The 26970-nt window shown below is 47.2% G+C and overlaps 1 protein-coding gene across 21 annotated transcripts in view; it reads left to right on the top strand.

Moving 5' to 3' along the window:
- The window catches only part of MICAL3 (microtubule associated monooxygenase, calponin and LIM domain containing 3), a 228325-nt gene extending 202909 nt beyond the window's left edge, over window positions 1-25416 (top strand). For 17 of the 21 annotated variants that reach the window (XM_019465075.2, XM_019465079.2, XM_019465074.2 and 14 more), the window contains 5 exons: window positions 936-1029; window positions 14796-14861; window positions 17581-17680; window positions 17832-17905; window positions 17993-25416. In XM_019465075.2, coding sequence (XP_019320620.2) covers window positions 936-1029; window positions 14796-14861; window positions 17581-17680; window positions 17832-17905; window positions 17993-18177 — 519 coding nt within the window. In that variant the 3' untranslated portion in view covers window positions 18178-25416. Of the gene's footprint in view, window positions 1-935; window positions 1030-2365; window positions 3314-5978; window positions 6030-14795; window positions 14862-17580; window positions 17681-17831; window positions 17906-17992 lie in introns of those variants that run through there. The other 4 variants (XM_019465084.2, XM_019465098.2, XM_053895051.1 and 1 more) reach the window with 3 other exon arrangements.
- The last annotated feature ends 1554 nt before the right edge of the window (window positions 25417-26970 follow it).

Genomic DNA, 26970 nt, shown 5'->3' with positions numbered 1-26970 from the left:
TGCCCCTCCTCTGCTTGAGCTCTCACTCTCTCTCTCTCTCTCAAAAATAAATAGACATTAAAAAAAGATTTTTAATGAAATTGTGTGTGTATATATATATATATATACATATATACATATATACATACATGTATATACATACGTATACATATACATATACATATATATATATATATAGTTGTATTCATACAACAATGAGAAACATTAACAGCGAACCATCCAAATACCAACAAAGATACACCTTTGAATTCCATGTTTAGCAAGCATCAAAACCACCAGTCTTTTAATCCTTTTCTTGAACATTATTCTGTATCCACATTCTCTGCATTGATTGGATTCCCGGATTTTATTTCATTTTCTGTGTGACATTCTCCAGATATACACCATTGGCTGCTGCTGGGTTGAATGTCCTTCTAGTAACCATTATCAGTCCCCATGGACAGAGAAACTTCTCACTGTGTGCTTCCAAACAGATTCTGGCGTATTGCTCCATTCTAGATTTTTTTTTTTTTTTTAATCTTTTAGAGACAAGATTTCTGCAGTACTCTCCAAAAACGCCTGCTAATGCTTTAGCAACCTCACTATTAGCAAGGTCTTACTTAGGCTGCAGAATGTCAGTCCTTCCTGCAGGAGCTTATATCCACTTCTATCTTTGAACTGCCCTACAGAGGGCTGGTCGCTCCTTTAATGTGCACCCACACACTGTGGTGCTTACTAATGACAAGCCCTGGTCTGCATAGTTAACAAGGCCCTGGGGGATTCGATGTAGGTGGTCATCACACCACACTCTGGGCATAATGCCCATGGACTACTTTCCAACTTTTGGACCTAATTTGTTTTTCTCCCTGTTTGTGTTTGTACAGTTTAGTTGTCTTCCTGAAAGCTAGGAGGTAAGAGAGAAAGTTGGGTACTTACACTGTTCTGTTTTCCCGTAGATTATCCAGCGGCAGCTGGAGCAGGTGGAGGAGAAGCAGAGGCAGCTGGAGGAAAGAGGGGTTGCTGTGGAGAAGGCACTCCGTGGTGAAGCAGGTATTGTCTGGGTCTCCTTTGTGAGGAGGTTGTTCCTAAAGGAAAGCCCCTGGCCCCACCCCATGGGAGGCTAGTTTTGTGTCACCTCGTCTGGAATTCAGCTTCTTTTCCAGCAGGGTTCTCTGGGGCCCTTCATCACCGAGATTGGGGCTTCCTGCTAAGCAGAGGAAAAGAAAAGCATCTCTGTTTGGGACTGCCCCAAGGCCTGGACTTGTTCTTCCGCCCTGTCTGAGGGCTTGCCATTTATCTGTAGAACGAACTCTCAGTCCACTTCATTTGTTGGTGGCAAGCACTGGGCCTCCTCCTCCTCTCTTCCTCCTCCTTTCCCACCCCATCATTTTCTCTAGAAGAAAATTACTGGGAATGAGGGAAACTGTACCAAAAGGAACCATCACAGAACTGCACGAGCAGGGCCCTCAGCCTGCTTCCCACATGCCACTTCCAGTCTTTAGCTCTCTGGGCTCCCTCTCCTGCTCAGACTTCACAGGGAATAGGAGGGCATGTGCCCCACAGAGTCCTCACTGCCTCCTGTGTGTGGAGTACACAGGTGTCCTAGTGTGCTGGTCACTCAGGGCAGGGTGGACAGGCTCAGGGGATGGTGGCAAGCCAGCACAGAGTAGACACTGGGAAATGGCTGTGAGGACCACGTGCTCAGTGGCTGCCATTCCCAGGGAAGAGCTGTGGAACATAGTGCAATCACCCCCACCGTTCATCCAAGGAGCCTGTGAGGTGGATTCAGCACAGCTGGGCACACAGAAAGCAAGGAACAACCTGAGTCATCCCTAGTCCCAAGGGCCTAGGAAGAAGCCCTGTTGGTTCAAGACCTTGAAACCACTGGGCCAACCCCAACTATAGCTCCAACTCAGGCATGGAGTGACTGATCTCTGCTTTCCCAAGAGTCCATGAGTCTCGGTCCAGTGTCTGGATGGGGAAACTTCCCTCTCCTTATAGAGAGCCCAGGCCTCCAGGTTCAGCATTCAAGTTGTGAGGCTGGGGATGAAGAAAGGAGGTGACCTAACTTTGCGGTAACCCCTAACTCCTTATTCTAGCATGGCAGAAGGGCAGGGGTGGTGCATCTCCTGGTGGGCAGGCTCTCTGTAAACTGAAGCAGAACCAGTAAGAGGCAGTCAGGAATGGGACCATTTGCTGCCATGTGATCTTGCTGAGCTGACCTCACAGTGTGTGCCTGATGTCAAGATGAATTCACAGGGTTCTGTAGGTCCAAAGTTCATGTGGCGGGGGGGGGTGTCAGGGTTCAGGCATAGAAGTGGATCTTTCCAAGCCCTTCAAGGCCTAGAAATTGCAGCTGACCAGTCGATTCAATGATGACCTTCAGGTGAAGAGATGGGATGGGAGAGAAAGATGAGGATGTGATGTTCTTGGTTTTGTGCCTTACCTGACGCTGGAGTTACTGCTTGAAGCCTGGGCCACCAAAAGCAAAAGCTTGAACCACTGAGCAGCCAGTCAGCCAGAAGCCTGGGACGTGTGACTGCGAGGCAAGCACTGGCCCCTGTGTCAAGGAGTGGAGATTTGGGTTCACCTGAAATGGTCTCCAGGCTTCCAAATGAAGCTGTGATGTCCCCCACCATTTTGTTTTGGCTCCCTGCCCTGCATGTGCTTACTTGGCATCCTTAGTAAAGCCTGCCCACCCAGAGGGAGTTAGCCTGAGCCCAGCAGGGATGCTCTGCACCAGTTGTAACAGGACTCCCAGAGCCCTACCATCACTGCTTTCTCTTTTGAAGATGTCAGGAGGGAGCCTTGGCCCACCTTTATTCCTTCCTATCCTTTCCCACAGGTTATTTCTGCCAAGATGGAACGTGAGGGATAGATCTTCCAACACGTAGTCAGAATAACTCAACCAGCATGTGCTTCTCCATTTCATTGTTAGCATAAGTTCTCAAGGAAGACAGTCTCTGCCTCCTCCTCACAGGGTTCTGAAATTCCAGTGGGCCCGCCCCAGGGTTGATGGTTTCTGTAAAGCACCTATCAGGTCCCATGCAGTTCAAGTCTGTGGTATTGCTTCAGTATTTCTGTAACAGGCCATGTTATTCAAGCTGCTGACTGCCAAGGGGTCATAGAAAAATCTACCCTTTGGCATGGGAGATTGCCAAAGTTCCCCTTTCCAGTTATTTAGGTAATTATCTTTTCATAAAAATATATAACCAGGATTTCATCTAAGTCAATGGTTTTCAAACTTGTTTTTTAGCAGCCAAATTATAAGTTAAGTTTAAATCAAAAAGAATGTTGATAAGCACCAGTTTGGAAATACCTCCAGTGATAACAGGCCTCCTCCCCAGGGCCCAGTGGAGACAGCATCCTGACACACAGAGGGAGTTGCTGTGAATGGTGACAGTGTTTTAGCAGTTCACTTGGGCGTCTCAGGATGTGTGCAGTTGAAATTACCTCCATGCTAGAAGCTAAAGGTGGAGCAGTAGGAATTGTTTTCACAGTTGAATCACTAACAAATCTAACAGCAGCTCCTTATTTCTTTCTTTTTTTTTTAATTTTTTTAACATTTATTCAGTTTTGAGAGACAGAATAGAGCGTGAGCTGGGGAGGGGCAGAAAGAGGGGGAGAGAGAATCCAAAGCTGGCTCCAGGCTCTGAGCTGTCAGCATAGAGCCTAACACACGGCTTGCTCGAACTCACTGACTGCAAGATCATGACCCTCTGAGCCGAAGTCAGATTGTTAACCGACTGAGCCACCCAGGTGCCCCAGAAGCTCCTTATTTCTTATAAAGAGTAGATCTGAGAGAAAAGCCCCCAGGCATGTGGTAAACACAAAAGCCAACTCTGCTGTGATATCATAGCATGGATGTCATCCTCCTAGAGGACCGCACTGTGACAGGAGCTGCTCTGACAGGCTCGGTCTCACTGAGTGATGGTTCCCCAGGATGCTGTCCTATACTATTGTTGATAAGTACTCTACTTGCAGGCCAGAATTTAAATAAATATGTAAGATATCCTCTTCCCTAACACATTTTCAGCAGATACAGATACTTGCACACAGAGCCGAAGAAACTTGGTCCTGAGAGCCTCACAAAAGCAAGTTTGCCTGATAGCACAGATTGATGTGTTGATGGTCTTCAGTGGGTTAAAGTTGGCATATCAGACTTCTGAATGTGGTGTGTCTTGTGTAAGTTTGAAAGGAGTTCAAAGTACTTGTGAATCAGTTAGTTGGAAGACCACTTGAAGAACCCTAGGGTTTCACAGAACAGTTTGAAAACCATTGTTCTAGTCCAAACTCTTGTAAGCAAAGCTTTATCAAAACACCTTCATCCAAATACATATTTATCCTGTTTTTAAAGACAGGCTTTGGTAGCTCCATTGGGAGATTTACCCATGGTGCATTTGGGAAATTCTCAAGATATAGTAACTCCTACCATGAGAATGTATTTCCAAACGTATTTTTTCTTATTTTAAACATATTGCTTCCAAGGCTCGCCTTTTGTCAGAAATCTCAGTGGCCCTGGTCCTACTTGGCAGAGATCATCTTTGAGGCTGAACTGTGAACATTGGCTGTCCTTTCTCTCCTGCTTCTACATCCCATTCCTCTTGTTAGTCTGGTTGCTCCTGGCTGAGTCCTTAAGGAGATAGACTCAGTTGAGCATGATAGTTTGGAGTCTTCCAGCAGTGCTAGTTCGTCCCTTCCCTGAGGGTGCACAGCTGGCTGAGCCTGCCATCCTGTCCTGCCTGATGAGCTCAAGCCTCCATAGGTGTCTGAAGGGGTCCGAGTGTTAGCCAGGCTGCCCTTCCAGAGAAGAGATCTGATACGGACCTGCCATCCTGTTGATCCCCACTGGTCTAAGGCTCACATATATTTGGGCCACAGGGTTAGGCTCAGAGCCTTCAAGCCTAGGGCACATGTGATTTCTAGTGTGGAGCACCTGAGAAACCCTTTTTGTTTCTGGAACTGTGATTCAAATTTAAACCACTGAATCAGCCTTGAGCATGAGTTGAAAAACCATTCCAGGATTACATTCTGCCTTCTGGTTTGTCCATTCTTAAAGGGGAAACCCTCGTGTAGAACAAAAGGCTGCCAGGATCAGCATTTAGATTGAGAGATTTGGAGGCAAAGGGTAACACATAGCAGCTGACTTTTGTTGGACTCTGCATATGTTTATGATTCTGAGAGCGTGAGGACCATCCGCCCAAGCTCAGGCCCTCCGCAGTGACCAGTCTCTGCATCTCAGGCATGTGAAGAACGTCACATCCGTGCTGCACAGCCACGTGGAGCTGAAAGGCAAGGAGTGCCTGTGGCCAGCAGACCTCCAGGAGCCCTAGGGCAAATAGTCACGGTTCATTGTGTGCTTTTAAAAAGAAGTCTGGCTGAAGTTGGGCCTAACTTCAGAAGAAACAGGATTTCCTTCATCTCATACCTATCCAGTGAAAGTGGTTCTGCAAAGAGTTTGATATGCTCACCAGTGGGGTCACAGGTGAATTCTTGGGAGAGCTCTGACTGCCTTTAAACCTAAGGATTGGTGGCCTTGCAGAGCTTTTTTAGGATGTTCATATCTTGCCTTCAATGTCTCAGCCTGGGGCTTCTAATGTTCAGTAAAAAGGTAGTAAGTAGCCCCTGATCTGCCCTTGAATTTTTAAAAATCTTAGTTAGATGCAGTTGAGTCCCAGCAGGGGCAGGATTCCCAGCAAAGCCAAGGGCTTCTGTTCTGTCTTAACTGATCAGAGGTCTAAACAGCAATCACATTGCTAATTGGCTATTAACTGTATCACTTGTGGTTTTTAGTGAGCACTCCCTTCCACCACCAGGAAGTATGTAGCTACAGCATGTGTGTATTGTAATGTACTTAGATGCATGCTCTCCAGCTGTTCTCCTCGCCTTCTTGCTATATCTCTGTTTCTTATGCTTCATGTCATTGATTGCTTTGGGTATGGGGGCACAGGAGGGTTATGTGATCCAGTAACTCTCTCTTCACCAATTCCTTGTTGTAGACTATTGGGGAGAGTCTTATTACAGTGACCTCATCGACTTGCATCTGGGTGGTATGTATAGCAGCATCTGTTGCTGACACTAACCCTGCTGACACCCTCTCCCCGCCCGCCCTTCCCAGTCTCTGCTCACAAACAACAAGACGATATCAACCTGGTAACCAAATGGCAAAAGCACAGGCCCTTTTCCAGCTCATAATGGAGCAGCATGCTGGATCCCCTGCACATAAATAATCCAGAGGAAGATTTGAGATAGCCTTTGTTGCCCCGGGTTAATTTAATTTTTTTTAATAAAAGTTCACCTACCCTTCCCCATCAACCTCACATCGGCATCCTGGTCCCTCTAATATAGTTTAGTCATTTGACAGTAGTAACCCACATGCACATGCATTCACATGCACACACACACACACACACACACACACATTTTCTCTCTCCTTCCCCAGTATGACCTGTGCCCTGAGTCTCATTCTCATTCCTTACATGTAGGTATCACATCCACTAGGAATCTCACTGCCAGTCACACTCAAGAACCAAACGTGTAAAGAACTCAGCCTCACCCATTTTCATTAGGCTGCGTTCATATTTCCCCTAAAAGATCCAAGTGCATGGAAAAAGATGCAGTTGTGATTTCTGCCCAAATTCACTGACCTTGAGGCTGTGTTGACAGATGCCTATAATTATGTCCTTCCCTCCTCGCTGTGTCATGGAGGTTACTTTGCAGTTCTTTTCAGTGAAGATAGGAAAAGCCTAAGGCAGCCGTTCTCAAAATATGGTCTCTGGACCAGCAGCATCAGCAACATCACTTGGGAGCTTAGTAGAAATGCAAATTTCCAAGCCCTATCCCAGACCTTCGGAATCAGAAACTCTAGAGGTGAGGCATGGTTATCTGTGTTTTAACAAACCTTCCAGGTGACTCTCATGCCCTCTAAAGCAAGAAAACCACTGCCTTAAAGGAATTCACGATTTTTGATGTCTTGACTATACAAAGCTTACCATTTGTATTTGATTAGGGTAATAACGAATCCGTGAGTCTCATTTCTAGACTTTGGGCAGTTTTGTTAAGAGGAGTGCCAAGCAGCTGATCCTGAGGTTAACCAGGGGAGACTCGGGCCCCTCCTTGGAGTTCCTGCATCCTTGGATGGTCCCTCTGACCTCTTCATCTCCCCTTACAGGCTCTTTGCCTAGAAGTTGTCTTACAAGAACTGGCAAAGATTATTGTCTATCATTTTTTGCCATAATCCCATCCTTTTAAGAGTCACTTCGTGGCCCATTCATTTGAAAGCCAAGGACATAATTCTGTGATTTCTACTGTATGACAATTCCATATTGTTAGCCTTGAGCAGTAAGGAAACAGGCTCTTGACCTCGGGTCGGTTGGGTTGCTGCTGGTCGCTGCTTGTTTTCTGTCCCCAGGGTCCCATGGACACCTACCCCTCTTCAGATCCGTTCAGTGCCCCAGAGCTTCTGGTGTGTTCAGGGACTTCCATACTCATGGCCATTGATGCTGTAAAAGGGCTGATGCTTGCATTCCAATTAACAAATCCCATTTCCTGTCTAATATCCTTGACTCCTTTCCCACCTCCTCATAACATGCCCTGGCAGATGTTTATGTCAATCCTAAAAACGAATCTCAGTGTGTGAAAAAGATTTTTTTTTTTAATTTAAAATCTCCCAGAAGGAACTGTCAAAACCCATTCCTTTATAGTTATATTCACCCTTCCCTTCCAGCTCAAGATCCTGTTGCCACTGGTTACCTTGTGTGTCTAGTTTTGTTTTCTGCACTCCCATGCTTGGGTGATAAAATGTTGTTGGCTGTTTTCAGTTCTGTGTCCCTGACTTGAGAGCTTCTAGCCTCTCAGATTTAGAATTCCATCAAATTTCAGAGAAAAAGGAAATAAGTAGAAAAAAGAAATCCCGGGGCACCTGGGTGGCTGTCGGTTAAGTGTCCGACTTCGGCTCAGGTCATGATCTCACGGTCTGTGGGTTTGAGCCCCGCATCGGGCTCTGTGCTGACAGCTCAGAGCCTGGAGCCTGCTTCCGATTCTGTGTCTCCCTCTCTCTCTGCCCCTCCCCTGCTCATGCTCTGTCTCTCTCTGTCGCAAAAATAAATAAAAACATTAAAAAAATTTTTTAAAGAAAAAAAAAACCCCAGTGTATTTTCTGAATTATAAAATACCCCACCATCAAATACCTTATAGCCCCTGCTACTTGGTTGTCATCAACTCATTGCTTCCTCTTTTGCCAGCTCATTATGATTTCTGTGTTAAATTTAAACTTCTCTTGTGGTTCTGTTCACCACATAGAAGCTGCTATTGTCCTACCAATGAAGCAAAAAAGAGTCATCTATTCTGACGGGAGTGATTTATACCCCTGGCAGAAAGGGTCCTCTGGCCCCTGTTCCTGCCCGGCTCCAGGAGGAAAACATAGATGCCAAAAATTAGGTCCCTTTTCACTTTCTGCTGGTGTTTCATTCTTAGAATACTTGGTAATATTCATTATTTGAGAAGAAAAATTGCCCTTTTGAAATCTGGAGCCTGAATTATAGAGCCTAATTGTTTCTCTACTCTTACATCACCAAAAGACTACAGGGCAACCCCATTGCTGGGCCCCAGCACCGATCTTATCAGGTGGGTGAGATGAAGCTCCAAGCAGTGTTCAGGTGTTAAGAATTCCATATCCTGCCCACAGAAGTCCACACTCCTGATCCCTGCCCAGTCCTCTGCCTAGTAAACTATATTGCTTGGATAGGGTCTTTCAGTGGCCCTCAGCTAACTATATTAAGTTCCAAACCTGTATCAAAAGTCTCTTTTTGAGCCACACAGTATAGAGAATAAAGATCTCTTCTTCATATAGTTGAATCTTGTAGTTTCAAAAGAAACCATTAGAAGGACACATAATGAACCCTGTACCAGAGAGGAAGTGTCCCCAAGTGACCTCACTCCCTTTTCTTTTTCTTCCCCAGGACACTGAGCAGGCCCTCCCTAACTGGTCCAGCCACCACATTTTTTTGCACAAGAACAGATAGATGATTGGAAATCTTTAGATATAAAAACTGTTTCTCTTCCAAAGAACTTTCAATTAAAAACATATACCTAAATTCTCGTTTCAAAGACCTCCCCATTTGATTTTTATGTCTCAAAGGGAAATTGAAAGAACATGAATTGTTTAAAAATGTAACAGAAAGGCCTGGAAAGTGGTCTTTCATGGTTGCTGGTGAGTTGAGGCAGAGACACAGGAAGGCTCACCCCAGGCCTTCTCACCTCCCTTCCCTTTCTGTTCTATTGGCTTCCCTTAATTTGATGTTGGTACATTTTTTACTTGTCTTTTGGTCTGAGCATTATTAGCCTTGCTCTGTTTTTGCTTAGGAACTTTAAAATCCTTGAGATTTCCAAGCGTGTGTGTGTGTGTGTGTGTGTGTGTGTGTGTGTGTGTCTGTTTGCATGTGTATACCTTGGATCTCCATTCTTACATGCTTTTTTAGTTTTCTTTTTGGAGGAGGGCTTCATTTTTTCCCCAATCTAGAGATTCATGCTACACTGGGCTTTTATAACACAAGGCACATCTTAGCCCTGTCTGTGTATGTAGACTGGGCCTGCTAGACCAGAAACCTTCCACCTTATCGTGATGCTTGCTTACCACCCAGCAGCAGTGCAAACCAGCCAACTTGGTTCCCTCTTAGGGCCAAAGTGTTCATCGTTGCCCCTGAGTTTGGGATTGGGCACCTCAGCCTTGCAATGCAAAGGCTACTTCTTCTCAGAAGCATAGCATTGATACTGAGCAAATGGGTTTCCTGGGTTGAAGAGTCAGAACAGTTGAGTATAACCTTAGTTAACAAAACATTTGGTCAGTCTTCCCTTGCTTCAGGCTATGTAACCTGAAAAACACAAAAGAAAATCAATGGAAGCCTTGTTCATTATACCCGAATTACCAAGAAGTTCTCCCCTTCCTGGGCACGTGGCTTTCTGCAAGGCTAATCTGGTAGATGGAGCTTGGGCATGACAGGTAATGCCCCTGATGTTCCCTTATGAAAAGATGAACAACATTCTGGTAGTATCTGTAGGATGAATTGTATAAAAAGGTATTGCTGCAATGCTGGCTCAGTTATCAGTAAATATAGTAGCATTACTACCAAAAACAAGTTTGAGAAATGAGTGAAAGTCCACCCAGGCAAGATGAAGGCTGCACAGGCTGGCCCACGGAGACTGGCCCAGAGCTACTGCAGCAGGAAAATAGAAGCACGAAATGTGACTGAGAAATAAACATACCTGTTTCCTATCCGTGACACCTAGAGCTTGTTCAGAGACCAAAAGGAAGTGAAAAAGAATCTCTTACTTTCTGCAGGATTTTCCAAATATGTAGCTGGAAAGGAAGTCATCTAACCCAGGGGTACTTTACAGATTTTTGTACATGAAACAAGCTATGGTGTATCAAAAGGGAAAATGTTGGGGGAGGGGTGCAATTTTTGAGCCTGTAAAAGGGTGATGATGTTTGTAAGCTGATCACTTAGAATTCTGTATTTTTGTGTGAAAATACAAGTGGTGATTCAGCTTATAAAAAGCCCATTTTCCCCATGTCTCTGGTGCACAGTACTAGGCTGGAACATTCTAGTCCCAGGCTGGGGCTTCTGGAATCTAGATATCTCCCTAGCCCATCTGACTAGAGTCTCCACATGGTCTACCAGGCAGGTAGAGACCCTGAAGCCTGTGGTTAGGGCTCCTTTGTCCAACAATGAGAACTGGGAGCCTGTATCATGGGAAGAGATAAGTACCTGAGATGAGGCAGATGCCCACAGCTGCTTCTCAGCTGTATACCAGACCTGGACATCCCCTTTATTTTTGTTCAAGAATCCTGGAGACTGGCCCACCAACTTGCTCCTGGAGTGGCCCCGGGCCACGTGAGAGGCAGGGTCTAGAGTGAGGTATCCAAACAGATCAGGGCAAAGTGGTAGTGTGGAGAATGCGGCCAACCTAGGATTCAGGTCCTAGCTTCACCATATGCCCAGCAAAGTCACTTAACCTGTCTGGGCCTCTGCAAAATAATGGGAGGAAGGGATGACATTGCCAGCTTTCCTGGTCTGGCATTCTGAGTAGGGTCTATGTGTGACTCTTCTCCCAGCTGCTTCCAGCAGCCATTTGCTAGATTTGCCTAGAGCCTTTGTTAGCCCTTTATTATTTTTTTTAATGTTTGGGGTTTTTTTGAGAGGAAGTGAGCAGGGGAGGGGCAAAGAAAGGGAGAGAGAGAATCCCAAGCAGGCCCCATGCTACCAGCATGGAACCCAACATGGGGCTCCTTCCCACGATCCGTGAGATCATGACTTGATCCGAAATCAAGAGTTAGATGCTTAACTGACTGAGCCACCCAGGCGTCCCTCTTGGCCCTTTAAAGAGGGCAAACTCTTGGGGCACCTGGGTGACTCAGTTGGTTAAGCATCAGACTTCAGCTCAGGTCATGATCTCACAGCCTGTGGGTTTGAGCCCCGCATCCAGCTCTGCTTAGAGCCTGGAGCCTGCTTCCAATTCTGTGTCTCTGTCTCTCTCTGCCCCTTCCCTGCTCTGTCTCTCTCTCTCTCTCTCTCTCCCTCTCAAAAATAAACATTAAAAAAAATGTTCAAAAAAAGAGGGCAAACTCTTAGTTCAGAATGGGAGAGGAAGATTAAGGGTTTAGTCAGGCTGTGCCACTACTTGGAGCCTCAGATCCCTCACTTGAAAATAGAGAAGCTAATGCCTGTCCAGGTAGCCACCTGGGACCAGTGTAAGGCTCAAATGAAATAATACATGTGAGAATGTTCTGAAATGAAAGCACTATTCATGCTTCTTACATGCATCCCACTAAATCTGATATTCTGCCACTTTTCAAAATCCAATGACCCATCTCATCCCTGCCCCCAGATGTCAAGATGAGTGGGTGCTAGAGCACCACTGATGGTGGCCACCTCTCAAAAGAAAGCACTGCTTCAGAGGAAGAAGTTGAGTTTGCTGCCAGGGTAAAAGTGGGGCAGGTGAGCCTGCAGCATCTGGAAGGCAGACAGAGTAGTCCAGGATGAGAGTGTGGACCTGCTGCTGAGAAGCCTCCAACCAGGACCAAATTCTGGGTTTGCTCAGAGGTGATGACTGCCGTCCTCAGGAGACACCGAAATAGTCTGATAAGTGACACATACGGTACCCATTACAAAGACACAGAGACCTAGCACCCTAGCACTTTAACCATAATAAACTTTTAAAAAACTCGTATTTGCCATAAGCTTGATGATATGTTTGCTCTTAGAACTAGTGGACCAAATCATCTATTTCTCACATCTCCAAAAAAGGCAAAGAAATTACACTCAAAATCAGTACCTCTGTGCTTTCCTTGCATGCTCACTTCAGATTCAAGTCTGGGTGGAACTCCCCTTGTTTAACTGGTTTTTTCCCCTTGATTTCTCTTTTTTTTTTTTTTTTTTTTTTGAGAACCAAAAAGAAATTTTTTTTCTCATCTTGGTTTTTTATTTTTTTAAATATAATTTATTGCCAAATTGGTTTCCATACAATTTTTTTAATTGTTTTTTAACATTTATTTATTTTTGAGAGAGTTAGACTATGCACAAGTGGGGAAGGGACAGAGAGAGGAGACACAGAATCTGAAGAAGGCTCCAGACTCTGCAAGCTGTCAGCACAGAGCCTGATGCAGGGCTCAAACCCACGGACCGTGAGATCATGACCTGAGCTGAAGTCGGACGTCCAACCGACTGAGCCACCCAGGCTCCCCTTCTTATTTTTAAAGCAGTATTTATTGGGCATTTTTTCTGATTATTAAAGTAGTATATATTATTACTTAGAATTTGGAGCATGAAGGAAAGTCTGAAGAGGAAAGTCATAACCATGCATCCTGTCAGCTCCACTAGCGCCTCTCCAGGGGTTCCCATTCTGCCTTCTGTTATTAGGATAATGCCTTTTTTTTTTTTTTTTACACTTTTTTTAACACCTGCTTTACCTGATGTCCCCTTTTCTAATTTCATTTGCTAATTTCTGTTCTGAATATCCTGTTACCTCATATTGTCGTCTGTGTTGGAAAGGGTGTATGAGGATGTGGTCCACATAAAAAGAACTAAAAGCTACATTTGTGATATCCAGAAAGTAGAAGCACATTTAAACATACATGCAGGTACATTGGCTCAACTGTGTTGGTTGTGTATCAAGTCACTGTCCCTTGCTAATGAATGTGGACACTGTTCCACTCTGCACCGCAGGTGTGTTTGCATATAATATCAGTACCAGGAAGCAACAGAGAATGTTACATTGACATTGTGTGTCATGAGATTTATCCAGGTATTCTGAGCACCAACAGGGAGTCTGCACTTTGAAACAGAGAAGGTTGAATGTGGATCAGCTATAAGCAGAGAAAGGAGCCTTTCTCCCCAACCCCAGTGCATCAGCTGATCACAGTCATGTCTCTTTAGAACCCTGGATGTAATCAACATTGCAGACACACATGCATACCCACAAACAAGTCTCTGGCTTTAGTTTTGAAGTATTACCTAATACTAGGTTCATTGTGCACAAAGCACTATGATGAACACTGAAGGGCGTGAAAGAAAGGGAAAATGTGGTGCCTGCATTTGCAAAGCAGAAGGGCCCATCAACCAATAGCTTGTCTATTTAGCCCTCTTATTGACTAAAACAGGTCTATTTCTTAAACCCTGTTCTAATCCTAAAACTGCCCCTGCTCCCTGTAGTCCTGAGGCCATTTCTCTGAGCCTGTGTCTCCTGTGTGTGCCCTGGTGGTTCTGTGATGGTCCCTTGCTGGGCTCCCCTCCCTCCTCCTGGGTAACCATCAGGTCTCCCTAAGTCTTAGACATGTCTCTCTGCACACTGTCTTCTCTCAGTTGCCCCGTCCATGACTCTTACCAGCATTGTTACTGTGAGTTTTCGGCATGTCCTGTCAGCTCACCCCTTTTGGTCTTCCAGTCCAAAGTATGACAGCCTTCCCCTAGATGTGGCATTGGAACCCTTTGTGGAGATGGAGGGGCAGAAGAAAAGGGGGTGGTTGTCTCTCCCTGGTACATGGGGGGATAGTGAGATGGACTGGTGGAAGTTGCCCCTGTGTAGTTATGTTTCCCTCAAGTCACCCTGGATCAGAACTCAAAGCATTACAGATATCAGCCCTGGAAGCCCATCCCAAGGTCAGGTGCTGCCTCCATAGATTCAGAGCTTCTTTCTGTGGGCATGGCAATCCCTTAGACTTACCCAGGGTTAGTTTTACGTGGAGTGCATGCGTCTGTGGTGACATCTTAGAATATTTCACACAGGTTTGGTTGGTGACCCGAGGTTATCACCTGCAAACTTAGGAGCAGTGTTGGCCACATATTTAACATGAACTGTTCCACAGAGATAGGCAGACAAGTCCCAGGGGCTTTGGGTATTTTTGAGGAGGGAACCCAATACCCAGATGTCACCACCTTCCCAGTAAGGAACAGAGGAAGAAGGAGCATCCCACTCACCCCAAGAGCCACCCACCATCATAAGGGAACACGTGCATTCCTTTTTGAAGCCACATGCCCGATGCCTGGGTCTGCTCTTGTTCAGTTTCCGTGCTGAAAAAAGGACTTAATTCATTTGTAGACTTTGTTTCCCTTGTTTCTGCTTTTCCATTTCTTGTATTTTTTTTCTTTTCCTCCTGTTGTTCCTTTCTCACTTCTTATGCTTTTTGTCCTCTGCTTGTTTTTTATTTCACCTTCTCCCTGTCCCTCTCCACTTCCAAACTCCTCTTCCTCCTCCTCCTCTTCCTTTTTGTCTTTCTTCGTCTCCTCCTCCTCCTTTTCCTTGTTTGGTCCTTTTTGAAGTTGAGCCCAGTGGCGGGACTCCACGGCGTAGACCTCTCTCCTTCTGCCCTTGCTGTGTCCAGGAAGGTAACGTAACTCCCCCAACCTCATCCCCACTGCCTCTCAGGGGTCATAGCAACACTAGTCAAACAGGGACCCAAAATCCAGTTATTTCTCTCTTTTTCTCTGACACTTGAAAGCTTTGTTACAAAACTCTATGAGTATGTGGCAGTTTCTTACAAGGTACAGTATCCCTTTGACTGTCTTGGGGAGGACTGGGGTACAGAGGGGAGCCAGAGAGCCTCCAGGTAGGGGCTTTTCAGGCTGCAGCTGAGCATCCCATGATTTATGCCAGTATTCGTGGCTGGACCTTTCAGACTCAAATCTAGCAGATAGAGGGGCCAGGGACACAGGTGAGGAACCTCCTACCTGTGTGGCAGAGATTTCTATTGGTGTCGTCGAGGAATACTGTCCTTACAAAGACTGGTCAAATGTCCCCAAGTTATTTTCCAGAAAAAAAAAAAACAAAAAACAAAAACAAAACAAAACACCACTAGATGCAAACTTTCTACCCTGTGTCTTGCTGAGTGTGTGTGTGTATTTTTTTTTTTAAGTTTGTCTGATTTGAAGTCTGTTGTGGTGATAAGATTGTTGTTGAAAAGGCATGTGGGAAGGGGAAAGGGGAGTGTGGTCATGACTAACCCTTGCTAACTTCTTACTCTGCTCTTCATGGCGCTCACATTTGACTTTCACCCACCCCGCCATATACCTTTGCTCATCGGCTGTGAACAGTCTGTACCATAGCTCATGAGCAGTGTTCGGATGTCTCCCAATGGAATTTTTGTCCTTGCACATGGGGAGGTGGGAAGGAGGGAGAGACCTCCCAGTGCATTCACAGCTTGCCGCACTGGGCAGCTTGCATGCCTCAGGGCTCCATCTTCCATGGCCATGTGGGCACACTGTGCAGAGACGCTCAGAAAGGAATGCATGGAACTGAGCTGTGGGCTGCTTTAAAAGCCTAAGGACCAAGTCTATTGGGTCGGGTAAGGAGAGCTTTTGTCCCCAGAAACCCCAGCACTCCACAGAGGCAGGCTTGGCCGGTCAGGAGAGAGCTTCTGTCCTTCAGAGTAGGACTCAGGGACAGGACTTCACCTTGGAAGCATAGCTGCATGTGCACCCAGACACAGTGCAAACACTAACCCCTGCTTGTGTGAGTGCAATTCACTTCTGCCTCTCCAGAGTGTGGCCCCTGTTGAAAGACTAACTGGCAGGGGCCTCCTGTGTGTCAAGCAAACAACCTAGCAGAAAGAGAGTTATCTCTGAACTGTGTGCAAGGAAGTCAGATGGGAAGAATGTAGGAAAACAGAAAGGAGTTTGATACAGGGGAGTTGTCCCACCTGAGGGTATATTCCATATGTTTCTGGGTCTGGTCTTTACTGGGATGGGACATCCAGCCAAGTGAGTCATAAAATGGAAGGCACTTTGAAAGATTTCCCAGTCCAACACCTCTTAACCTGGGGCCCGTGGGTGGACTTCAAGAAGCCCATGAACACCCTGAAGTTTATATAAGATTGCTGGATGTGTACACATGCATTTTTCTATGAAGAGAGTCCCTAGATTTCCTGAGATTCTCAGAATGGTTTGTAATCCCAAAATATTGAAGACCACTGATGTAATGTGTATTTTGCTTCAGGCAGGACCACACTATTGCCACAAGCTGCTACTGCTTTTTTTTTTTTTAATGTTTATTTGTTTTTGAGAGAGAGAGAGCAAGCTCAAGCAGGGGAGAGGCAGAGAGACAGACAGAGATAGAGAATCCCAAGTGGGCTTTGTACTGTCAGCACAGAGCCTGACGTGGGGCTCAAACTCACAAACTGTGAGATCATGACCTGAGCTGAAATCAAAAGTCAGCTACTTAATCGACAGATCCACCCAGGTGCCCCTTGCCATGAGCTTCTTTGTGTTCCAAGGAAGAAGAGTTTGTTCCCTCCTTGGGTGGTTTCATTCCTTGGAAGGTTCTTCCTTCTGTCCTCCTGTTTCAATTAAGCCCAGCAGGGTCAGGCTGCCCCTGATGGAGATTTAGGTATCGGCCATGTGTTAGTGTAGAGCACCAGCCCCAGAAACTGCTGCTGGAATTGGGCCAAAGAGTACTGCCTTATTTAGCCTCTAGGGTCTGCTGGTGTTTCTCTGCCCTTGGCGAGAAACCTGATAGCCATCCTGGGATGTACTGCATATACAATGCAGGAAACTTGATGGGCCAGAAGTTCAGAAAAGGTACCTCGTTGATCGGGATGTAAAGAAATGATTAGCATCAGTACCAGTCAGTGGCCCAGAGAGGGGCAGTAGCCCAGAAAAGAGCTGGGTTAATGAGGGTAATTTAAAAGGAGGGGTAAGTGCGGTTTATAAATTTGCATTTGCCTCATTCATGAGACTGGTTTCCTCAGCAGATGTAGTACATAGCAAGTACCAAATAAATGCTGAATGGGAAAAAGGAGGGCAAGGCACTTAAAACATACCAAGAACAAACCACTGAGCAGGAGTGGTCCAAATAAGCTGTGACCAGGTTACTGAGAGGGTGAGGGCTGGGCCTGGGAAGGACAGATGGAAAACACAGACTCCGTTAGGCTCTGGGGGTAGGCATGGTGGCCCCCTCCATGTCTGTAGGCAAACTTTGGACCTGGCTTGGGAGTGTTCCGGCAGCATCCTGCTCGGCTCTCTTTGCACATTTGCCCCAGTGTGATAACTCCTGCCGGCCGGGGTAGACAGGAGACATTTTCTGCGCCTGATGTACCCTCTCTCTTGGCAGGCATGGGCAAGAAAGATGACCCCAAGCTGATGCAGGAGTGGTTCAAGTTGGTGCAAGAGAAAAATGCCATGGTGCGCTACGAGTCAGAGCTGATGATTTTGTGAGTGGCCTGAGATTGGGGACCCACCTATGGGGGAGGCTATCAGCTCAGCACCTGTCACGGCAGGAGCACAGCTGTTTCCTAATTTAAGCAATGGGGAAATATGGTCCCCAAGTCACTGTCTCCCTCTTCCCCCTGCCCCCAATCCCAGTGCCCGGGAGCTGGAACTTGAGGACCGGCAGAGCCGACTGCAGCAGGAACTTCGGGAGCGGATGGCTGTGGAAGGTAAGAGGGGAAGTGCGCTCTGGAAAGCTGGGTGTGGGCCTGCTGCCTCCTGGTCCTGTAGACCTAATGTCTTTGGCCACTGCCCAGATCACCTGAAAACCGAGGAGGAGTTGTCAGAGGAGAAGAAGATCTTGAACGAAATGCTGGAGGTGGTGGAGCAGAGAGATGCCCTCGTGGCCCTGCTAGAGGAGCAGCGGCTTCGGGAAAAAGAGGAGGACAAAGACCTGGAGGCCGTCATGCTGTCTAAAGGCTTCAGCCTGAACTGGTCCTGAGTTCTACCCGTGCTCTGGCTGGCTGGTCTGTGGCATCTGCCTGACCCAAGCTGGGTTCTTCCAAAAACCACCCGGATGCAAGATCTGAGAAGACCTGGCACCTCCTGGGAGTTTACACTCAAATGTCTACGTGCCTCTTGAAAAGTGGGTCAAATGTCTGTGCTATGGGGAACCCCAGGCGAGGATGATTATCTGAGGTGGCAGAGCCTCCTTGGAAGAGGCCCACCCTGACTTCCCGCTCCAGAGAGAGAGGAACACAGAGCATTTGACACGTAACGCAGGAAAAGGAGAACCTGCACGCTCCCCAAGGACGCACGGTGACTGGTGCCCGTTCCACGGGAGGAGGTAAGAGACGGAAGCTGCCCCCTCTCTGGCAGAACCACAGCCGCCAGGGTGTGCCTCCACAGAGCAGAAGGGACGGCCATCGTCTTCATGTTCCCTGAAGCACCACCAAAGAAGTGAAGAACACCCTCCAGGAGGCAAGATGTGAATCAAAACCTGGGAGGGGGCAGTGGCCAGCAGGTCAGTGCCTACGCCGGCATCACAGGGGGACCTGAAGGCGGGCTGGCTCCCGAATTCATTATGCAAGAAGGAGGACCCAGGAGGGGTCTGCTCCCCGGCACCCCCGCACCACACACTGGACCCCTGGTGGCCAAATGTCCCAGGCCTCTCTCTGGCTCTGGCCTGAGGCCTGTGGATTGCTGCATTCTGCTTTTAATTCACAACAATTTTGACACTGGAAAATACTGACTTTGGGGGACAGGATGAGGCCTGACATTTCAAGCCCCCACTTGACAGACAGGCGTTGTCACTGTTCAACGCTTCACGTCGGGGCAGGAGATTATCTTTTTCCTTGACGTTTTTCCTGTGTTTGCACATTGAAATGAAGCTGACAACCTGGCAAGACGCTCAGCCGCTTTGGACCCTTTTTGTCAATTAACTTATTTTTTTAATACTTGAAAAGAAGTAACTTCATTTTTATATCTTTACTAGAGACACTGATCACGTGGCACCCGGTGTAGGAGTGATGGGGGTGTCTGCTGCGTCCTACACAGTCCCATCCCAAACTGACTGAATGCTGTTACAGCTGTCTATTTATTAGCCTTCTTCATCGTGTTGCTGACCCAGTTGGCGTTAGGGAGCAGCTGAGACCCTTGTGTGGGTTCTTAGTTGTAGCTCTTCTGTCCCCTCCTGTACTTTGTGTCTGGCACCTTCTCCTTCACCTGGCTCGCTCTTACTGTGGTACCAAACTTTTGTGTCTGCACCATTCATCTGTCAGGGGTACATTTCAGCACTGTTTGAGGCCAGGCCAAAAGGCACAGATGTCACTCACCTCTCTCTATTGAACCCTGGCTCTGCAGAACCCGTTTGGTTTTTTTTGTTTTTTTTTTTCCTCTGCTTTGGTGCCAGGGTTTCACCTCCCACAGCATATTTATTAAAGTTTGGGGGTAAGCCCTTTTCCAAGCTGGCCGAGACAGTGTATGGTGGGACCCTGTAATCCATCTAGCTGATGAGAATTCCCCTCAGCCCAGCCTCAGGTCCCACCAGACAGAGATGCAAGTGTTGTAGCACATATTGGAATTTAGGTTGGTCTCTCACAGTTAACGCCATCCCAGACCTCCTCTGCACCCAGATCTCCATGGGGAGGCAGGGGTAATGAGCACCATGTAACCAGCTCCTTGAGCCAAACTGCTCACTTCTCCTAGTTCAACCAGAGACTGGCCTTGTGCAGCTCATAGAGCCACGGTGTGGGAAAATCTGGTGGCACAGGGCTTGTCCAGCCACACAATGACATGCGGTCCACCCAGGGAAGATTCCTGTCAGGGCCAGGCCAATCCGGGAGGGTCCTCCAGCAGAAGACTTCTGGTGGAGAGGGGCCAGTGTAGAGAGAACAGAGGCCTGGCAGCTCTTCAAGGCAGCCTAGATCAGGTGTCCGTGCTGACTTTGGAACCTCCAGGGGGACCCACACCATGCCTCAACTTGAACATTCATTCTTGGTACAAAGGAGCAAAGAACCTGTCTTAACTCTTCACTTTGTCCGAAGGCTGCCGTCTCTCTCCTGTGGAAATCCAGATGTGCTGCTAGCAGCTGTCACAGCTCTGACTTCTTCACTTTCTGTTTTCTGATGAGACAGAATCTCCATTTTTATGCTTTTCTTAAAAAGGGGAGGGGTGGGTGTTCTAGATTCTATCTTTAAACCTCAACCTTCCAGTAAAATTGGACTTGAGACGGGACCTTCATCAGGCGGCCTTGTCCCTAAGCTGCTTCACCTCTTGAATGCCACCTTAAATAGCCAAGCCCCAGGAGAGCTGTGCCTGCATCCCTTGTGGCTCCTGCTAATCCCAGAACAAGGAAGCAGTTTACGAAGTGGCTGGTAAGGGATGCAGCCATAGCGATGTGCTGTAAGTAGCTTAATGTAGCAGGAGCACCAGATGTTACCGTCTGCCCTTGCTGCCGGCCAGTACTGGTCAGCCTTTTAACACTCTGCACTCTGCCGAAGCACACTGCTGGTTAATAGAAGGGAGACTGAAGACTATGCAGAGAAGCTTCAAAAATCCACCAGCCTGCAAAATGTTTGCCAGTTCTCCACTCCCAATGGTGTTGCGACTTCAGGTTCTAGTAGTGCACCTTTTTTTTTAAAGCTCCCATTTTATAACCACTAGTTTGCAGTTTATTTTAGTACCCTGGTGACATGCTGCGTGAAATGTTTTCCAACTCTGGAAATGCATGCAGCTCCAGGCAGGTCCCCTTCCTGACATTTAAGTCCTCTTGAAGGCAGGAGACAGAGAATATATATATAAATATACACACATCAATGTGTGTGTATATATATGTATGAAATGCCAGAGTTTGAGCCCAAACACAAGGCCAATACAGTGGACAACCAGTCCAGTGTCACTAGAGGGAAGGCTGTAGGCACCCCTACTCCTGAGTCTAAGGGACTCCATGTGGGGTTCTAACCCTGCTCAGGTGATATATTTGGGCCTTTTCCCTCAAACTATCCTCCAGTTGCTTTTGACCAGCAATGATAGACTATCCTTTCAGAAGAAGAAATTTTTCAGTGGGGCAGGAGGTTTAAAGGAAAAAAATTGAAAGGTGGTAATAACTGAGCTGCCAGTTAGGCAGAAGGGGAATGGGCCATTTTATGCGCAATAAAAGTTCTTAAAAGAAATACAGAATATTTCTTTTTTTTTTTTTAATTTTTTTCAATGTTTATTCATTTTTGAAAGAGAGAGACCGAGCACAAGCACACCACAAGGGGTGGTGTGGAGAGAGAGGGGGACACAGATTCCAAAGCAGGCTCTAGGCTCTGGGCTGTCAGCACAGAGCCCGATGCAGGGCTCAAACTCACGAACTGTGAGATCATGACCTGAGCTGAAGTCGGAAGCTTAACCGACTGAGCCACCCAGGCATCCGGAAATACAGAGTATTTCTTAGGTAATTTTACTGGACTTGGCAGTGAGCCAGGATGCATTTCCACGTTCCACTACCTGCCTCTCTTAGGGAGATGCTGTCCATGCACATCATTTATGTCTGGCATATGCATGGGTGTGTGTACAAGGTTGTTTAAAGAACACAACTTGGTTTTGTTTTTTGTTTTTTAGTTTGTGCTTTTTTTTTTTTTAGTCCTTCATATTATCCTGGCTCAGCCCCCAACTGCTATCATTTGAGAAAATTCCTGAAACAATTTAGTGTGAAAAGAAGCTATTCTTCAAGTCCAAGTGATCCTGTGGTCCTGGCAGCCTTCTTTGCCAGCACTGCTTCTGTGCCTGCCTCACCTCTGTCCTTTGATACAGCTAACCGGGAAGCCCAGTGGCATGGGGTCTGCGGCCTCCAGGTCTAAATTGTTTAGATGTGTCAGTGTCCCCATCTACATTCAGCATAGGGTCTTGGAGAGATGATGTCACCCATCTTTAGACTGGAACCATCCCCAAAGGATTGAAGGCAATAATCCTGGTGAACTCTTCTCTCTTCACTACAAGAAGCCTCTTGGGTTAGTCTCCAGATGGAGACACATTCCAGCTCTTTTCCCCTTCTCTGGTGTGTTGACGTATCAGGAGATAGCTGACTTTGTTGTCACCCATAGAACTAATCCCAAAGGCACAAGGCTTCCCTCTGGGGCAGTAACAGACAGCAGGGAAAGAAAAAATGGCACTAGATGTGTTGAGGTGAGCCTTGCCCAGCCTAGAGGTCACTGCCATGGAAGCTGGCTCCTAGAGCCTTTCAGCTTTATTGCCAGCTATCCCAGAAAGAAGAAAGGACCCTATCTTAGGTAGAAAAAAATATAACCAGCTTGAGTGAATATTCTGTGGCTATGTATGACACATGCTTATTGGGAAAGGCTGGAGTTTGGTAGTCACCTGTGCTGATCCCAGTCACCTTTTGTTCCTCAGAGGTCTTGCTTTGATTAGAGCTGGAAACAAGCAGGATTTGACCATAGGTCACAGCAGCCCCAGGTGGCAGGAAATGATGGCTGCTGTTTTTGGCAGGCAACAGAAAGGAATGCTACATAAGCCCTATGTAAGTGCACCTCAGAAACACATACCCCCTTTCCTTCCAAGAAACTCTGAAGGAAATGTCTTATGTCTCTGAAATCCCTCCTGAACCCTTCTTAGGAATCAGAGTAAAAAATGGTAAATGGAGAGAATGTTTTGTTTTATTTTACTTTATGAGCTGGCCAGTCCCCTTAAGGAGACTCCCTTCTCTGTGTTATCTGCTCAAAAGATCCCCTCCCAGCAATGCTAGTGAAGAGGGTAAGAAACCATCCTCTCAGGTGGATTTTGTCCCACTGAAACATCAGCCCAGGGGGCCAGAGCTGCACCTCATACACTAAACCAAGGAGCCTGTTAGACCAGGTGCCCAGGGTCACAAAGACCTTTTACACTCCCATATGGACCACCTATTGCTGTCAAACTTCACCAGGTAGCATTTTGTGACAGCCCCACTCCTTGTGTCCTCTGCCCTGAGGTCTTATAGGTGGGGCTTAAACAAGGAAGCTGGAGTCCTGGCTTCTGTGGGAGGCCATGTGTGCTGGCTGCCTCTGCCTGAGAAGCCACCTTATTACTAAGACATATGGAAGAGGAGACTGCGTCCCATGATGCATGCATATACATGTGTGCACACATGTGCGCACACGCACCTTCTTTTCATGGTCAGTATGCCCTTTCTGAACCAGTGTGGACCTCTAGCTCTAAAGTAGGCTGAATATAAGCCTTTGGACCCAGGAGGGTCCAACTGAGGGTCCAGGCTAAAGCAGGATCCAAGTTGAGGATCTTGTAACAGTAAACAGCTCAGCGCCTGGAGGATTACAGTTGTATTGAATGGTCTCCCACGTAGGCAGCTGGAGCACCCCCAGATCCAGGGGAAGGGTCATTTAGAGTGCCCAGTACAAGAGTGGGGCTGCCTCATGCAACTTATGAAATGAGAATAACGTTGCTGGTTTCTGTGTCCACATGTGAGAGAGTGGTAAGGAATGTGAGTCGGGCAAGATTAAGGTTGGCATTCAGACATGAAACTCATTCCTGCCTCTTCTCTGACTTCAGAGGAAGCCTTAGGCCTATCACTTAACTTGTCAGTGCTTCCCTCCCTGGTAACCAACCCACAGAATCCATGGGAGGGCAAAGCATTGAAGGGTTTGAGATTCTTCAATCAGGGCCTTTGTAGATGAGCAGACATCCTTCATGATGGTAACTAATGTTCACCTTGAAGAAACCCGAGAAGGACTGAGGGGAAGCAGTCCCAGCACCTCTAGGGTCTGGCTCCCTACTACCCGGGTTCATCGCAGATCTATCTGGTGAGCCAACGGAGTTGTGCATTTACTCTTAATTACTTAAAATGCTGGGCTGAATCTTCTGTTTCCTCTCAGGAACTTAACTTACTCATGACAGGTTGATGTAGATGGGCAGTGTTTCCAGAACCTTCAGATGGTCGCTGCTGGATGCGTGCCTGAGGCTGGATGATGCTGAGCCTGAGTCAGCACTCAGTGCCTTACTAGGAACAAACCAGCACTCTCAGTTCAAGAGGACAACACTCCAGTCTTTTTCCTCCTGCCTCATTCTACACCCGCCAGCCACCTCCACCTTCATCTTGAGGCAGCTCCACCAGACCTGCTCTCCCAGCAGTGACTCCAGGGGACATACCACAGGTCCCTAGTCCTCCAGAGTCATTACCAAGGAGAAGGGGTTCGTCCAAGTGGAAGCTAGGGTGTATTAGTGTTATGGTGCTGATCAAAAGCCAAAAGAACAAGGGTTCACTCACATGCACCACAGGCAACTGGCACAGCAAGTGACAAGAAAAAGTGAGTTTCTTGGTGGGGAAGTCTGGATGAATATCCAGCATCTGGCAATGTGGCCTTCAGGTTGTCTCCCTAAGAGTTTAAATGCCAGGTCTTTCCCGTGGGAGAAAAAAACAAGAAGCACCTGACAGCCAACAGCCCTCTTTCCCCAGCTGCATTTTATTTAATTTTTTTTTTAATGCTTTTAAAGAATTAAGTACCATTTTAAAAATGTAACCAGGGCCAGACTTACTTGCCAGCCTTCATATTGGGACAGAATACTGTTTCTGGCCCTAGAATTAACATTTTAAGTCTTCATCACATTGTTCTTAAAATCACCTGTAAAAATCCGGTTGGGGAAGCAGAAGGGTGAGGCTGGAAGATGCTGGCCCTGGGTCAGCACTTGGTGCCTTATACCAGTTTGGGAACAAACCAGCACTCAGCTCGGTCAGTGGGGGTTCAGGGGGACACCTCATTCTTTTCCCTGATGCCTCATCTACAGCCCAGGGGATCCAGAATTGGTAGAGCCTTAACTCCTGAGGGGTGGTCACCCCAGACTGTCTCTTCTGAATGAATCACCCCAACAGGCCTTGGCCCCTGCTCCTGGAAGATGCAGAGAGCGGTCCCAGGACACCCACCAAGTTCTCCTATGGGAAGATATTTGGAAGAAGCATCAAGGTCAGACGAGTTTTCTGAAACACCGTGCCTGAGAAGAGTAGGTAGAGGGTATGCCTGCCATGCTGACCGCAGTGGTTGACAATAAATGTAAAATAAGTTCATGCCTATGTATGTGAAGAGCCCCGCCAACCCTGTTCATGACTTTTAGAGTCATTAGTGGGAAGGAAAGAGGGAAACAAGTAGAAAGTAACTTTTCAGTTTGGTGTAGCAGGGTCCACACTGAACCTCTGGCTGTTTGCACTCCTGTTGTGGGCAACAACCAAAATAAAATCGGTCATTATTTTTTTCTTCTGTGTGGAAGAGGATCATTTCTCCCCTCAAGCAAGTTCACACCCCCAGTGGGACCGGGATGTGCCCATAAAACCAAGGGCTCCAAGGATGCCTTCCCTCCTTGAGGTGCCAGGACCACCTGCCCACCCGGTCTGGCCTCCAGCAGAGCCAGCACCCATGGGGGTGGGTGAGCTGTGTCCCTGCTTGTTACTCATGTCTCCTTCCACCTGTCCCCCTGCTCCAGTCATTTCTACCTGCCCCCCACAACTGTGTGTGGATTGGAAAAAACACTGCGAGCTAGGAGAATATTTCTGCCTCTCGTTCCCTTGATCTTACTATGTATCTTGAAAGAAAAAAACGGGCAGAAAAATTGTCTTCCTCCCCAACCCTCTGCCCAGGCTGAGGACCCCCGTCTCAGCATTTCCTCATGCTTTTTCATCTCAGGGCGAGCATGTGAAGTTGAGCTGTGGCACAGCTGTGGTGGCAGGTGCTAATGGAGGAAGGGAGAAGACAGGATGAGAGGAATCTCAAGGGCAATAAAAAGACATGGACTTGGGGGCGCCTGGGTGGTTCAGTCGGTTGAGCGTCCAACCTCGGTTCAGGTCATGATCTCGCAGTTCACAAGTTGGAGCCCCGCATCGGGCTCTGTGCTGACAGCTCAGAGCCTGGAGCCTGCTTCAGATTCTGTGTCTGCCTCTCTCTCTGCCCCTCTCCCATTCATGCTCTGTCTCTCTCTCTCTCAAAAATAAATAAACATTAAAAAAAATAAAAATAAAAAAAGACATGTACTCAAAACCTAGCTATGTGATCAGAGATGAAAAATCTGTCAGTTTCAAACCAGGACTGTGATAAGGAGGAGGGCATTGACGGGTTGACCTGGGAGGAGGCCTTAACCAGCAGAACTGATTGAATGGCACTGGATAGAGTGTAGCCCACCAGAGCTCTTCGGAGTGCTGGGTGATGGTGGAGGGGTGGGCCTGCTGGCCTCTCCAGGTGGAAGCGTCCTGGCAGCCTGGCCCCCAGGCTGGGGACTGTGTACATTCCACTCTTACCTGGTCAAGATTTGGAGGCCAGGGGGGCGCCTGGCTGGCTCAGTCATTGGACCATGCAACTCTTGATGTCAAGGTTGTAAGTTCAAGACCCACGTTAGGTGTAGGGGTTACTTACAAAATAAACTCTTTAGAAAGCCCTGGACCTGGCAACTGAAGAGCGTTTCAACATAAACAGATGTGTCTGGGCCTTCAGGTGCCTAGAACTGAACTTGGCTTTGAGAGCTGAGCACTAAGTTCAGCCGGGGAAGGAGACCAATGTGTAGCATTGAAGCTGGTTTTCACCACACAGAGAACAGTGTCTGCGGGGCCCCTTCCGGGCAGTGCCATGGATGTGCTTGGTTCCATGGATGTGGGTAGGTCCACTGTTAAACATTTCCCATCTTTTTTTCCCTCCAGGCCAGTACAGTGATCTCCCCTGCCCCCTCCCTTTTCCCGTATGCCCCTTTAAAGATGATCCCAAGAGTCCTATCCCCTTCTCTCCTTCACCCCCAATCAGAAGAAAATTCTATATCTGAGGCC

Source organism: Panthera pardus, unplaced genomic scaffold, assembly GCF_024362965.1.
Source record: "Panthera pardus isolate Hobbes unplaced genomic scaffold, ASM2436296v1 HiC_scaffold_6, whole genome shotgun sequence".
NCBI lineage: Eukaryota > Metazoa > Chordata > Mammalia > Carnivora > Felidae > Panthera > Panthera pardus.
Note: the sequence above shows the minus strand (reverse complement) of the source record. Positions and strands in the feature narration are given on the sequence as shown.